The sequence below is a fragment of the Centruroides vittatus genome, unplaced genomic scaffold (assembly GCF_030686945.1).
Source record: "Centruroides vittatus isolate TY-2023 unplaced genomic scaffold, ASM3068694v2 contig_3247, whole genome shotgun sequence".
In the NCBI taxonomy this organism is placed as follows: domain Eukaryota; kingdom Metazoa; phylum Arthropoda; class Arachnida; order Scorpiones; family Buthidae; genus Centruroides; species Centruroides vittatus.
In genome coordinates this window covers 18,714-33,464 of record NW_027122082.1, presented here as the reverse complement: position 1 = coordinate 33,464, position 14,751 = coordinate 18,714, and the positions used below count along the sequence as shown (strand labels likewise).

General features: G+C 29.9%; 1 protein-coding gene across 1 annotated transcript; it reads right to left on the bottom strand.

Annotated features, from left to right (window-relative positions):
- Nucleotides 1-537: 537 nt before the first annotated feature.
- On the bottom strand, nucleotides 538-3,606 carry LOC136973608 (alpha-tocopherol transfer protein-like). The gene is made up of 4 exons (XM_067268346.1): nucleotides 3,370-3,606; nucleotides 2,358-2,551; nucleotides 1,721-1,834; nucleotides 538-1,043 (listed from the first exon to the last, which is right to left on the bottom strand). Exons 1-4 carry the CDS (start codon nucleotides 3,587-3,589, stop codon nucleotides 690-692), a joined length of 882 nt encoding a protein of 293 aa, XP_067124447.1. The 5' UTR covers nucleotides 3,590-3,606; the 3' UTR covers nucleotides 538-689.
- Nucleotides 3,607-14,751: the final 11,145 nt, after the last annotated feature.

Below are 14,751 nucleotides of genomic sequence, written 5' to 3'. Positions count from 1 at the left end.
GAGTGTGATCGGACTTAATGAATGTCTTACTCTTGATTGGCATTTATAGTATTATTAAAAGCTAATTTCTGCTCTCAAAGATTAACCATTTTACTTTTTAAAACAACCAATATTCCTGAGTAACTACAACAATCAATTGATTTTTACTATTGTATTGTACCATTTTAATTTCGTATTTTATATAATTGTATACACATTGCATTGTGTTATATGTAATATCAGTCTGTAAACTGTGTTTTGTTACAAAATTTTAGATATTTATTGTGTTTACTGCTACATGTCTAATCTTCAAATGGGCTGACGAGGAGACTGTGTACCCAAAATGTATTCCACGTATTAACTGATGTTATATTTGAATAATTGAGTCTGGTTCCTTCTTGTCTTGATGTAATAATCTCTTTTCATTTAGCCGTGAACTAATAGGCTATTCGTTTAAGGGCTAGAATGGTACTTAATTTTAAAAAAAGACATGTAAAAGTTTATATTAAAAAAGTAGCTAATATTTATTATTATTATTCAGAATAAATTTAAACTGAATGCTTATAAAATTGTCATATTTTAATTAATACAAAATTATATCCCATACAAAATTTGATTTCAAAACATTGTTTTACCAAGACGAAATAAGAAATTCATTACTAGCTAATTTTGTATACTGCAAAATTAACTTCAAGAATAATCTTTAGTATTTAAAAATGAGTAATTTCAAATTCACAATCTTGTTTCAAAGCAGCTATAAAAGCTTCTGGATTATCAGAATGACATTTAAATTTTTCTTCTGATTTTTTTATAAATTTCTTTATCTTTTCTTCTTCTGCATCCTCGCCAATGTATCTGAATTTGCCCTCAGTAAAATTACTATTTATTTGCTCTTCGTACAATTTCACGTATTCTTCGTTTTTTATGAACAACTCTTCGTTAGATTTAATCATATTATTTGCATCAGTGGGGTCGAAACTTGATAAATTTCCTCCATAATCCGAAGGCAAATAGTCTGGGCTGATGAATTTGTGTAGAGATTCCATGTCAGAATGAAAATGAATCTGTAATTAAAATCACAGTTTCAGAAATTGATTCAGATCTTATATCTATACAACAATTTCGAATATAAAAATTTTAAGTGCTAGACAACACTGAGATGACAAATAATAATGAATTAGCACTAAACATATCTCTATTAAAATATACAGGGTGGTTATAATTAAAGTTGTTCTAATCAGACCTGTCTAGAACCTGTTTTAGTGGACGTATTTCGATGAGACTTGGTACATATGTTATACAGATCATGGGGAGAAGAAAAATGCAAAAAAAAATTATAGTTCGAATTTTTACCACTACGTGAAAAAATGGCGCATGAAGAAACACAAAATGGAAACACGCAAAAGATTTTTATTCACGACCTGTAATTGATGCAAATGGACGTGTTTCCATTTTGTGTTGCTTGTTCTTCATGCGCCATTTTTCACCTAGTGGTAAAAATTCGAACTATATATTTTTTTGCATTTTCCTTTTTCTCATGGTTTATCTAACATATGTACCAAGTTTCATCAAAATACGTCCACGAGAACGGGCTCTAGACAGGTCTGAGTAGGACAACTTTAATTATAACCACCCTGTATATGATGTGTGTTTGTTTATGTATATTATGAAAAAGTATAAACTGGAAGCATGAAAATAATATATTGTAAAATAAATTAATAAGAAAGTTGCAGTTACTTACTCTTTTCTGGAGTTTAGCTGATAAAAGTGGAAATATAACACTTAAAATTGCCTTCATGATTATACTCAGGTTCACATAATGTATTGCTTTATATCGAATCATATAGGAATTTCTCTATATAAAAGATATTTAAAAAAAACAATTAGAAAGTTCAATTGTATTTACTAATTAATGCCATCAAAAAATTTAACTATATAATAGTGAATTAACAGTAATGTGGATAATGGTTTAAAAATGAATGAAATTCCCACAACACATAACAAGTAGAACATCGCGTGACATTGTCATATAGCGGTAGCATTGAGGCGGAGTCGGAAAGAAAGAGGCTATCATTGAACCTGTTGGGCATGAAGAGGTGATCCTTGCACCTTAAATGAAGCGGTGAATTTTACCTCTAACTTCTGTTATGGGCGCTGAATCGTGTAAGGGAGCATGGATATGGTCACTTCGAACCACTATATTAAAAAAATAAGTCGTGGACCCCATTTTTAATACATTTTTGGACTCCTCGTCTTTAACGGTTTAATACCTAGGGCAAGAACACGCTAAAGTGTTCTTACAAAAGGCCTTTATCTAATTATACAATACATAAATTTATTTCTAAATATTTACATTATATTAATCAAGAGTTACTTACAAGTATAAAAGTCACCATTGAACTGATGATTCTAGGTGAAAAATAGTAGAAATGCGACAATGATACACCGGCCGAGTCAATAATACAAACAATTTTTTTTTCTTGAGTTCTGTGAAAATTTAATTGAAAATCCATAACAATCATTATGACACGCAGGAGCTCAATACCATTTGCAACAGAAGTATCCCAATTACCTATAAAGGAAATTTTACGAAGGCATTTTTATTCAGTTATCGAACTTTATTTAAATAATTTGCCAGTTTTACTTTCCGGATAATTGAGTTTCTGTATTACGTAGAATACAGAAACTTAATTATCCGAAACGGATTAAAAACACTATAACATATAACGTTGTTCTTAATATAGAATTTAATACACACAGACTATACTCTTTACGAAACTGTAAATTTCTAGTTCATCTGTCGATTGTAGTGCCACGAACAAGGTCATTTGAGTAACATTACAAGAATACATTTACTTTCATTTATAATAATTACATTACAGAATTTACACTTCATAAAACGTAAATTTGCATAGTGCTTTTTCAACCGAAGCATAAAAACAGACGTGTTGCTGAATCATTTATTATTTCGTAATCTGTCCATAGACTTATTCAGTTGGGAAAATGAAGTTTTTTCGCTGTACTGAACAGTACCTATATGGAATGGCCGGATGGTCGAGGCTATTAAAGTTTCTACTTGCATCTATGGGGGATTGGGAATCGAATTCGGGCCGTCAACAAACCCCAGAAATTTTTTCGTGGGAGTCTGGCTCGGCTGTATCAAGTCCCTCACTACCCAGCACTACCGTTACGAGCCTGGTCAAACCCACTAAGGGCTTGAGAAAATTGTCTTATAGGTGCCCATCAGACCAAAAAAGTAAAAAAAGGAAAACGTATGTAAAAGAATCGCATCGAATTATAATTAATAATAAAATTTCAAACCGTATTGTTACTGATATTTTCGTAAACATTTTCCCAAAGTATTGATAAATAAACAAAATTTCTACTTACGAAATTTGAAAACATAAATGTAACTTCCATCTTGATCGGGTTTTGGTAAAAACTGCGTTATATTCAAATCTAAAACAGGCCCCAACTTGGAAGGAAGAAGATTCTTAAAATATTCGGGATATTCTACTCTAACTTTGAAGTAATTTTTAAGTAACTGCAGAGATCTTTCAATATCATACTTTCTAGCACGAAGAAAACCAAGAAGAAAAATGTCATCCATTTGAAATTTAAATCCTTGATCTCCTGTTGAAATATATACATACATATATTCATTAATTTATAATATTTGTTAAATTACAAAGTAGAATTTAATAAATTTTTTGAAAATGTATTTAAATAATACATTATTTTTTTCTATTAAGCACAAAACAGTTTCACTACGATTTAGATTTAAAATCATTACATTGCTTTATCAATCATCTTTAATTTGAATCATATGACATTAAATTAATAACCTGTTTATCTAGTAAATTTTATACTTGTTAGTTTCAAAATGTTATTCTTTGTTTTATAAACAAACATTAAAATAATAAAATCTATTATTCAAGTGTAAATATTTCTACTGTTCCAACACGAAATGGAAATCTTACTGCACTTCCTATCGGAATCGCAAGAGGAAGTATCACGTAGAATCATACAGAAAGTTTTAAAATCATTATTATCAATTTAGGAACTTTTAAATGCCACAAGCAAATTGATACAATTTTAAATAAAAAATAATATATTTATTCTTTTATTTTCTATGAGTAGTAAAAGTCTAACCTTTTTGAAAGCTTTTAATGCGTTTTCATCCCAAGAGAATTCTTCTTTTTTTTCCTCAAATATTGAATTTTTTATGCTTACTTCACTCATATTTTACTGAAAATTTAAAAAAATGTTTACTACTTATAACATTTTTAAACCTCTACTTACGTAAGCAAAGTACCTGTACCTTTTTATTCTTAACATTTATAAGACAATAAAAAAAAGTAGAAAACCTTGAAGTAAAAGTCCACTTTATTTTATTGTACACAGGTTAAGAAAAAATGTAAATGCAGCTAAAGAATTATTAATTAATTAAATTTTAAGATAGTCGATAACGAATAAATTAATAAATGTCTAGAAATATTAAAGTTAACACAAGATTTGCAAAATTCCCTTTTGAAACTGATATTATATATATTTATCAACATGTTCAAAAGCATTTATATAAATATATATATATTTAAAACTTATGGTGATTTATTGCCGTTAACGACTGTCTACAATATAACTTAATAATTACAGCTTGCAAATATTTTTACACATTAATAAATTGTACATATTTACAATTTTTATCTAAGAGAAATACAAATTGAATTGCGTGCTTACCTCTCGTATCATGAGACAGTAATGAATATTAATCGCTTTACCAGAATTTATTTTATATCTAGACCTATTGTCCAATAGAATGGTGTAGTTTCTTGTGACGTCGTGGTATAAATAAAAATGTTCGTAGCACTATTATCATTACGAATTATTCAAATAATAAACAAAGAAACACAACAAGCATTATGAAAAACTACTAAAAAACTGTATTTTTAAAACTCGAAAGATCAGAAACAAGATAGTAAATTAAAACAAAATATTTATTAATTTTAGCAACTCAAAGGAACAACTGTTAATTTTATTAACTGATATACTGATAAATATTATAAGATATGTTACCGAAAACATGCCAATTTGAAACGATTTAATTCCATACACATTCGTAATCTTTTATGACTCCCTTCTAAATGTACTATAAACAATTTTTCAGACAGATATGTTTTTAACAGCCTGACAATAATTACTTTTATGAACAATGAATAAGTATAGATAACCATCGAAAAACAATGAACATTCTATTCAGAAACCCATCTATGACACCTGAAGATGCTGCAGCATCATCCTGTTAGCCAGCAGCAGTGTAACATACTTTATATGGGCCGGTTAGGCATCTTACCTTATTTGAATTTAATTATGTTTCGAATCGGAGTAATAGAATAGGATAATAAAACATATAAAAAATCTAAAGTAGAATAAGATGCCAATTAGAAGATTCACTCAAAATATGGCTAAGCGTGAAATTTTTATTTATATTTTACATTTAATTTCGTTATTTTCTATTACTAATGTCTGTACAGTATTTGATTTTTGAAGTAGGAGAGCTTCGGACTATATCCACATCTTCAGCAATGTGCTAAAAACGAAATTTAATTTAAATGTATATTTAATATCTTGAAAATGTAAATTAAATCTTGAATTATAGCCATTAAAAGTTTCAATTTATTATCATTTTATCGACCTTGCTTTTTATTTTGTAGCTTAGAGATAAAAAGTTGTCTTTCCTCAAAATAATATTTATAATGCTACATTAAATGAAACCTGTTCATTCTAGATTTTAGGATCCTAATTTTGTTTTTAAAGAATGAAATTCTTACAATTTATTCGTAGGTTACCAATTTGGTAACTCATTTCTACTGATTTTCAATCCACCACGATTGTAAATATGTAAAAAACTTTCTATCGAAAAGGTGAAAATAAAAATACCAATTTAAATTAAATTTTAAAAAATCATATGTAATGTGAGAATCGGGGGTTAAGCGACGAGGCTTAACCCGTTATCCGACAACGGGGAGGTTAGTCCCGCTCACGTGGTCAGTGGATAGCAGTTTAGGAGGGCAAAAATGGAGTGGGAGGTCACGGATAAGTCGATAAGGTGTTGGCCGCGTTCGAGTAATCACACATATTTAAGACTCTAAACATATTTAATAAGGATATTATATAAAAGATACATATATTAATAAAAATGACAGTAATGGTTATACTAATAACAATAGTTTTAGACGCGACAATAATCCTTCACGGAATTGTTAATGAGGCGGTTAGCGGGGTTTTGACGCTCGTACTCGTGTTCAGAGAGAGACTTTTAAACCCTTTTCTCTATCTATTCTTAACTAAACCTCGACCAACTGAGGGAAGAGAGAGATTTTTATATAAGAAGTCAAAAATTACCTCGCTATCTGTTGTCGTCGGGGTCAATAAGAGTCGAAGGCACGGAGGAAGGTTGTTGATTAATCCTATTCGAGATCCTTGACGTCACTCTCCTCTACTGGGGGTGTGAACACTTTTTATACTTAATTCAAGGGGTGTGAACTGTTACATAGTCAGGATTTATACGCCTACCTGTTGTTGTGTTCATGTCTGGGTTTGGCTAGTACGGACGACGGGAATTGAGATGTTTGTTTAAATTACAGACTTAAGTGCTTCGCAGAGGTGAACTTAAAATATAAATTTCTATCGATATAACAGCTCTCGCCCATCAATTAGCGTGTAGCTGACAATAACTATTGCAATCTTGTCTGCAATTTCGATATTGTTTATGTCCAATGTCGGGTTCGATGACAATCTATGTGATTTATTGCTGCGGCTACGTGTCACGTGCAACAAAAAGGGGGGTGAAACAATAGCTTATTCCTGTCTTGTTGATTCTATCGTCTATCGAGTTACTGTAATACAAACGATTATTTGCTTCTTGTTGATATATATTTTTAACAGCTATTTCGTAAAGATCGTTGCGGTTGTTAACCTTGGAAGGCCTCTTTAACTTTCTTACTTCACATTCTTCCGTAGAATTAAAAAGTTTATAAAAAGAACGATACTATTCAAAAAAGGGGAAAGGGGGTGTTTCGGATCCTCGCAGTAATAAAAGTATTTTTAATATATAGATATCTGACATGCAATAGAAAACCTATACTGGAGGGGGTACTGTACATCGGCAAATTAAGCGTAAAGACGAAAAGGAGAACTTCATAATTGGGAAATATAATAACAATTAAAGTAAGTTTTTTAAATTTTTACGTTATGGAAAGTTTAGAGGCAGCAGGCCCAGATTAACTATTTACGATCTTCCGCTTTGCACGAAAAGTTATGTTAATTGAATTGAAAAATTTCCCGTGAATTGGTTTAATGAAATACGGCAAAGAAACACAAGTACTATCTGTCAAGTGATAATGCTTCCCGGGGTAATTTTCTATTAAAAAAAGTTGGCTTTATTCACGTGTTCGTCGGAAGAAGAAACACCTGGAAAATTCCTTGCAGCATGCCAGTTGGACAACTGCCAGTCTTAGATGGACACTTGTGAGCTAATTGACAATGCGAGAGTAGACAGCAATTTAGTCTGAGTTTTATTTACTTTATTTATCACATTCTTAGATTTGCCTACTTAATGAATAATTCCGATGTAATAGCTGGGTTGAGGCTGAAGTTTTCAAATCGAAAACTTGTACGTCGGACGTTCAGCGCCGCTTTCCTGTAAGCGTAGAAGTTTGACAATGGAGTTTGGAACGTCAGCTGGAATTCATGCTCGACGTTCCAAACGCCATTGTCAAACTTCTACGTTTACAGGAAGACGGCGCTGAACGTCCGACGTACAAGTTTTCGCGTTGAAAACGTCGGCCGCAACCTCTCTACTATTTTAGCTATAAAATAAACCAAAAGTCGTCTTTTATCGTGGAAAAGGGAAATAGAACTCCCTCAGAAAATTCTTATCGCACGTATCATACGAACATCTGTCTACTTGCGTCGGATGTATGTCCTGTTAGATGATCGAAATCCTAAAATACGATTGGTAGAAAGTTTAGGATAAATGGAAGAAAAATTAACGAGTTCGGAGTAGTCAATAGAAACCCGATATTGCCATAAACAACGGCAGTCCACGATAGAGGAATTTGTCATAATTTGCGGCAGTTCAAGAACCTGCCATATAAACAGCACTCCATAGCCAGAAGGAACCTGCAATAATAAAGATGATAGTCCCATTCCGACTCTCCAGCATCCGTCTCGCATTCTCCAAGTGTGATCGACAGAGGTATTGTATTATCATTATTTTAACCGATTGTAAACTCTCTCTCTTGGTTTTAGAGGTGTATTTTAGATAGACTCGATTTACGATCGGTTGTAGAGTATTATGTATCTCGATTTATGTATCCCTTTGTTTTATTTTATTAATTAAACTATTTTGTTATTTTAATTCCCTCTGTTAGATATTAAACAATTCTTTTTCGTTTCACTCGTGTTTAATAATATATATATATATAAAACATAACAAAAATAAATTTAAATCCACATATAATAGTATAAAAAGGTAACATTATATAAATACAGCGGCCCTCGTTACATCGCTTGTATCGGGGTATAATGTACAGTAGCCCCTCATTATATCGTGCGATGAAATGAGGGGCTACTGTTGTAATACCTGTAAAGTTGTTTATCAAAGTGCTATTACTTGCATTTTAATTTAAAGTAGCCTTCAGAAAAGAAAAAAAAAGTGTTTATAAGTTATCAAAATATATTTATAAGTGTACGAGAACGTACAAGTCATAACAGACAATCAGGTACCGGTACCTTCAGACAGATTTTCCAATATCTAGCCAATTTCCTACAAGACAGTTTGAAAAAATAATATTTATTTTAAAATATTTTACATAGTGTACTGATTTTTAACGTATTGAACTTGAAGATATAACTTTTGTAGTATTTTCATTCTGATATAGAAATGCTTTGCTTATTCATTCAAATTTTAATAGAAAAATGTTGTTAGTATATAAATGAAAATTTTATATGTCAGCTTTCCTAAGACTTTTGTGTTTCTTATTGTTTACACGTCCTTTAGGACGTGTAAACAATTAATTAACTTAAAACAAAGAACGACAGTAATTGCTATTACAGATGTTCTTTGTTTTAAATTATGTATTGAATCCAACTTAAGCAGTAAGTAACACTTGCGTAACAGAAAGTAACATGATCAATATTTTATGCCCAATTGTTTGAAGAGTCATGACCATGTTACATACTTTTTATCTATAGAAGGAGCTACAACTTGGAGGCAATTCGATTCATTCGAAGCCAGAATATTGTCTTAATTAATGTTTTTGTAATTGATTTTGTAAAATTTTTCACACGTGTCAGTTATTTCAATTGTTTTGTATACTTTTATTTCATTATGCAAATTAGAAACAATTAAAAATAATTTTGTATTTATTTTAATTAAAACTGAAAAAGTTAATTAAACTCGAACTACCCACTCACAATGCAAAATTAACATAGTAGTTGTTTATGGTAAATGGTGTGCATTTCATGGACTGTCCCGCCGTTCTCCTGATCTTAATCATATAGAAAACAGGTTTTTTATGTTAATAACGAAAGTATATAGAAATGGAAAGCAACATACATCTATGGAATCATTAAAACGAAAAAAACCTGTAATTTGGCACGACGTGAGGAAATGAGGAAAAAAAATCTTATTACAATGCCAAACAGATTTTAGGAATTAATTGATAAACAAGGTGGACATGTTGCTTATTAACAATAAATAAAATTACTTCGATTCACTTCAACATAAATAATATCATTTTGGATGAACAATATCCTGTACAACATTGCTAAAATTCATTTATATCTATATTTACTTATTGCTTTTCGATAAAATTACTATTATATGATATAAACTAATAATCAACTCTTTTATATTCTTTGGCGATGTGCTTATTATTTCTTTATTAATGTCATTATTTCACAATGGCTCTAACATTACGAAATAGAATGTATGTATAGCTCAATGAGATCAATGACGTGACGATGTCTACAAATTTTTTATATTGATCCTTACGACATGCATTTAAATTGCGCGATGTCGTGACGAAATCAGTTTATTAAAACACGCAGGTGTATGTCCAGCGGTGGGTAATGTGCAAGTATGACCAGTTTTGCAATTGATAAGCGTATTACTTTGGCGGTTTTCTAGAATATGAGAATCAACACTCCTGTCTTCTCTCCAGATTTTGAACTGATTTAAATAGAACGTTTCAAGCATCTCACCACATTAGTGTCATCGTGTCAAACCGAAACTGTCTACAAAAAATATAAAACTCTAAGAAATCTACAAAATTAATAATTAATTTTTTAAAAAGACGGTTGAGCAGATTTAAAAAATTAATTTTTATTTTTATTTATTTAAAATTACCTTACTTTTGGGAAGTTTCCTGGGATGTTATGTGTTTTATAAAGTACTCTATATAATTTTAGTATAAAGAAAGTGACATTTTTGTATTATATGATTATTTTAATTCAAATCTTTTACAGCATTGTGTGCAATATTTCATTGTAAATCATAATGTGTCGTATACGCTACCTAGAATAAGAATTGCGTTTTATTTCATAAAGTAGATGTACGGTTATAATAATCATAATTTTTTGTTCTTTATTAAAAATTTAATAAGCAGAATGACATTGGCTAAAATGCCTTTATACATCAAATATTACAACATCGTTGTTTGTTTGGTGTTGTTTTTAATCAACACCAAGCAAACTTAGTGAACTTACTCAAGGTTAAAAAAAAACTTATTATTTAAATAATATAGGTTAAATTAAAAATTTACATTAAGATTATATATGTAATTATAAATAATATTTGATATTATCAATGAGTTTATATTTTTCTAAAAAAACGTGCAGCACATTTAAAATTTTGAAAACCGTTATTGTACTAAAAACATTGTATCACTGACATTTTAACATGCAAAATGCACATTTCAGATATTTTTACGTGCATGTATATGCGAATATATTACGATTCTAAATTGCAAGTATATAAATTTCTTCGTTATTTATTAATAAGTGATAATTCAGAAACTTAAATGACAACGTTTCTTAATCTTAGTTTTAAACGCTAATTTTTAAATAATCGTTTAAAGACCGATAAAATACAAAAGCAGACTTAAGTGTTGACGATCTACACCCAAACAAAGCACCAATACCTCAGACATTAATTGCGTGAAGTTAAATGTAAATGTTGCGTGTCCTGTAAAACACTGATATCTTACATCATATGTTCTACAACAAAAGGTCGGTGGAATAAGAAGTTCATGTGAATGAAGGTCGTCTATACATAACAAATCAGTCGATAAAAAAAATAATAAATAAAAATAAATAAACTACGAGTTTTAGAAACGCAAAATATATCCTAAAGAAAAGAATAATAATTAGCAAGTTTGATTTTTTATAAGTGCTTCCTGTGATCCCGCGTATTGAGAACCGCAGCTTTAGAGTACGCGATCCACCGGTTGAGAATATCTGACATGAAAAACGGGTTTTGTATTTTCACATAACCTTTGTTCACTTTTCCTTGTTTAAGTGTATGTTGCGCCATCTATCGATAGTCTTTTGTATTTTGCTTAATGCATTTGCAGTTTTAAAAAAAAATTTTAACGAGAAAAAATCTAAGTTAACAGAAACATATTTTAAATTTGAATTCAATTGAACTGATTGAATTTAATTTGCATACATTATGTGATTATTTAACTTTAAAATATAATCAGATCAAATCATGATTTGCATGTTAATAATCGTTAATACAACTAATTAATCAATATTGTGTAATAATAATGTGCACAAAGCTACAACTAAAGTTAGTTTCAGCTGCAATGACAGCTTACAGTATATTTGACAACCAATTCTTAATTAAATACCTAGCATGTTAAGTAATTGTATTGCAATAAAATGTAGAAAACATCACTGATTTACAAATTGCTGTGATAAGTTACCAATACTGCTCATTGTTATTAGGTACAAGAATTATGGGATCCAAATAGATGAAATTTCACGATGTAAACATCAGGTGGACACAGATTCAGGAGAACCTTCGCAACTTTTTCAGGTGAATGATGAATTGAGCTTTGCCTTCATCTACTTTGAGGTGGGAGAAGACGAGTTTGTAAGCCAATAACTTGGCAATTGTTTACCTGACCCTTCGGACAGGTCAAGTGTCGAAAAGTGGAAACAAGTAACTTCGGAGACTCTAACAGATAAGTTCAAAACACTTAAACAACAGTGACCTATTAAAGTTATAGCTAAATGAGCAAAGATTCCTCATGAGAATGCATTCTTGTGTTGATAAAACACATGATTCATTACTCTTAGAGGTTACGACTTGATGCGATTTAGCACATTGAAAATGTGACAAAATTCGCTCTTAGTTGTTAACGAAAATAATCTTTATGATTAATTATATATAAACATATAATTATATAATTAAATATTATATATTATCATTAATTATATACTGTTTGACCTAGCCTGGCCTAGTATGAAATGCAAAGTAATTGAAGTCAGTGGCTCTTTATGACAGTAATTTACGCGAAAACGAAGTGTCAAATTCTAATTATAAGTGAATAGTTTTTTTAAAAAAATGATAAATGATAGTATCAGTTTGAATTTTGTTTATACAAGATTCTACCGAATGTGTATTGAATACCCCAATATCTTTTGTTCGATAAAATTAACAAGTAATAGATATAACTAAAAACACTTCTACTTCTGGTATATATTATGGGTTAACGTTTAGAAACAGTGAATATTCTTGTATAAAAACAATCAAAGCATTGAAGAAAATGTATTTAGAAAGAAAAACTTTCTTAACAAACAAACTATTGTTTCAGTTAATAAATTTCGTCTGTAAAACTGGTTTTTCCGTTTAAACTCGAAGTAATGCTGTGCAACGAAGTACAGGCTGTGTACAATCACTTGACAGGAATAACATATTCAATAAGAGAAACCAGACATATGTGAGAAATGGTATAATTCATTGCATATAATATACAGTATGTGTGTTGTGGCTAAAAGACACGAAATTTAGCATGGTAGCTTGTGTATAAGGAGCGATGAGGCTATTGAATACTTGTGTCTAAAGACAATAAAGACGGGTTAAATGTTAAAACACTAAATCACACCCACATTTTAATTAAGTGACAACGTATGTAAGTTGAACTGTTAAAGTTAATTAAGAAGATGTCTCCTGTACGGCAATTAATTTAATCGTGTCTCTATGTCGCTGTGTGTGACAAACTGGTTATGTTTAACATATATAATATTGTCTGAATTAGATATTAATTTTCAGTTAAATCGTAATACAAAATAATAAGAATTTACGCAAAGTAACAAACGGGCGATCTGCCAAGGGCGGTGCTACCCAATAGGACTTTCGATTAAAAATAAACAGGTTGCATTTTAGGTGTGGACAGGAAAAAAAAAATTGAAAAACTCTATGTTGTCAGCTCGTTCATCAAGATTGAACTCAGGACCAACTATCATTGTTCAGTGGTATTGAACTTTTGTCTGTGTTAATACTTTATAAATCTACGTAAAAATAGGACATTTAAACAGTTTAAAAATTAAACACCGTAAAATAATTTAAATATAATTAAAATTTTAGTAAAAATGTTTAAATGTAATCGAAACAATATTTCTTCCAATTCGTTAATATCATAATCGATTGCCGTAAATGCTTTACTTAATGATCTATTTGAAAAATAATTAATGAAAATTAACGATTTTAATAGGACTGTTTTTTTATTCTGTAATTAAAATTTAAAAATTAATTTCCTGGAGGAAAATCTGAACAAGAGTTACATTCAGACGTGTACACTACTTCAACAATACACAAGGTAAAAACTAATGTATTTCTTAAGAGTTTAATGTAAATTTGTTATTCATTCTATACTGTTTTTAAGAAAATATTTTTTATATAAAATTTTATCACGAGCATCTGATCAAACAGTTGCGTGTAAAGTTTCTACTATACTCAACCTTGGAAACTAGATTTTTATGTCACTATCTTCAAAAATATCAAAACGTTGCCTTATTCTATAAAAATGTTATGAAAAGTTCGATTATTAATAATTTAATATAATAATATATAATAATTTAATAACGAGTTCGAATACCATATGGTGTTTAAAATTAAATAAAAAAATTCTCAATTGTATCATTACATTATGTGTTCCCAGTTCATAATTAACCCTAAATACTTTAAGATATTCATATCAGTTAGGAAATTTACTTCTTTTTAATATCACACAACAATTTTATCAATAAAACTTTAAATATTCATGTTCTCAACAAGCAGTGTCATATGAGTTATGAGAAAACCGTACAAAAATAGGCCCTGGAGAGGAGGCTTCTCTTTATGATTTTTATTAATATTTTCCATAATTTCACTCTTATTCATATAATAGTTAATTAAGTGCTAACTGTTGGTTAAATTTAAAAATCAATACTTACATAATTTATATACAAAATAGAATATCTTTATGGTTGTCTGACTGTTCTGTATACACTTTTAAACGATTAAATCTGCTTAAACTCAATTTTTTAGTGTCACTCTCTAAAATACGCTGAAAAATATAAGGTCTGTAAAACCTGTACATCCTACCTATCTTTGATCCATTCCCATGACACTTTGTGACGAATAGACAATCTTTTAAGGAACACATCTGGCACGAGAAAGTGGAAGAATGTTTGAAGGGTTCGAAAAGTATTCGAAAA

Coding starts and splice junctions, on each gene's coding strand:
- LOC136973608 (XM_067268346.1), bottom strand. CDS start 3,589: ATGGATGACATTTTTCTTCTTGGTTTTCTTCGTGCTAGAAAGTATGAT. Junction 2,552..3,369: donor CATTTATGTTTTCAAATTTC/GTAAGTAGAAAT, acceptor TTTCCTTTATAG/GTAATTGGGATACTTCTGTT. Junction 1,835..2,357: donor CAATGGTGACTTTTATACTT/GTAAGTAACTCT, acceptor TCTTTTATATAG/AGAAATTCCTATATGATTCG.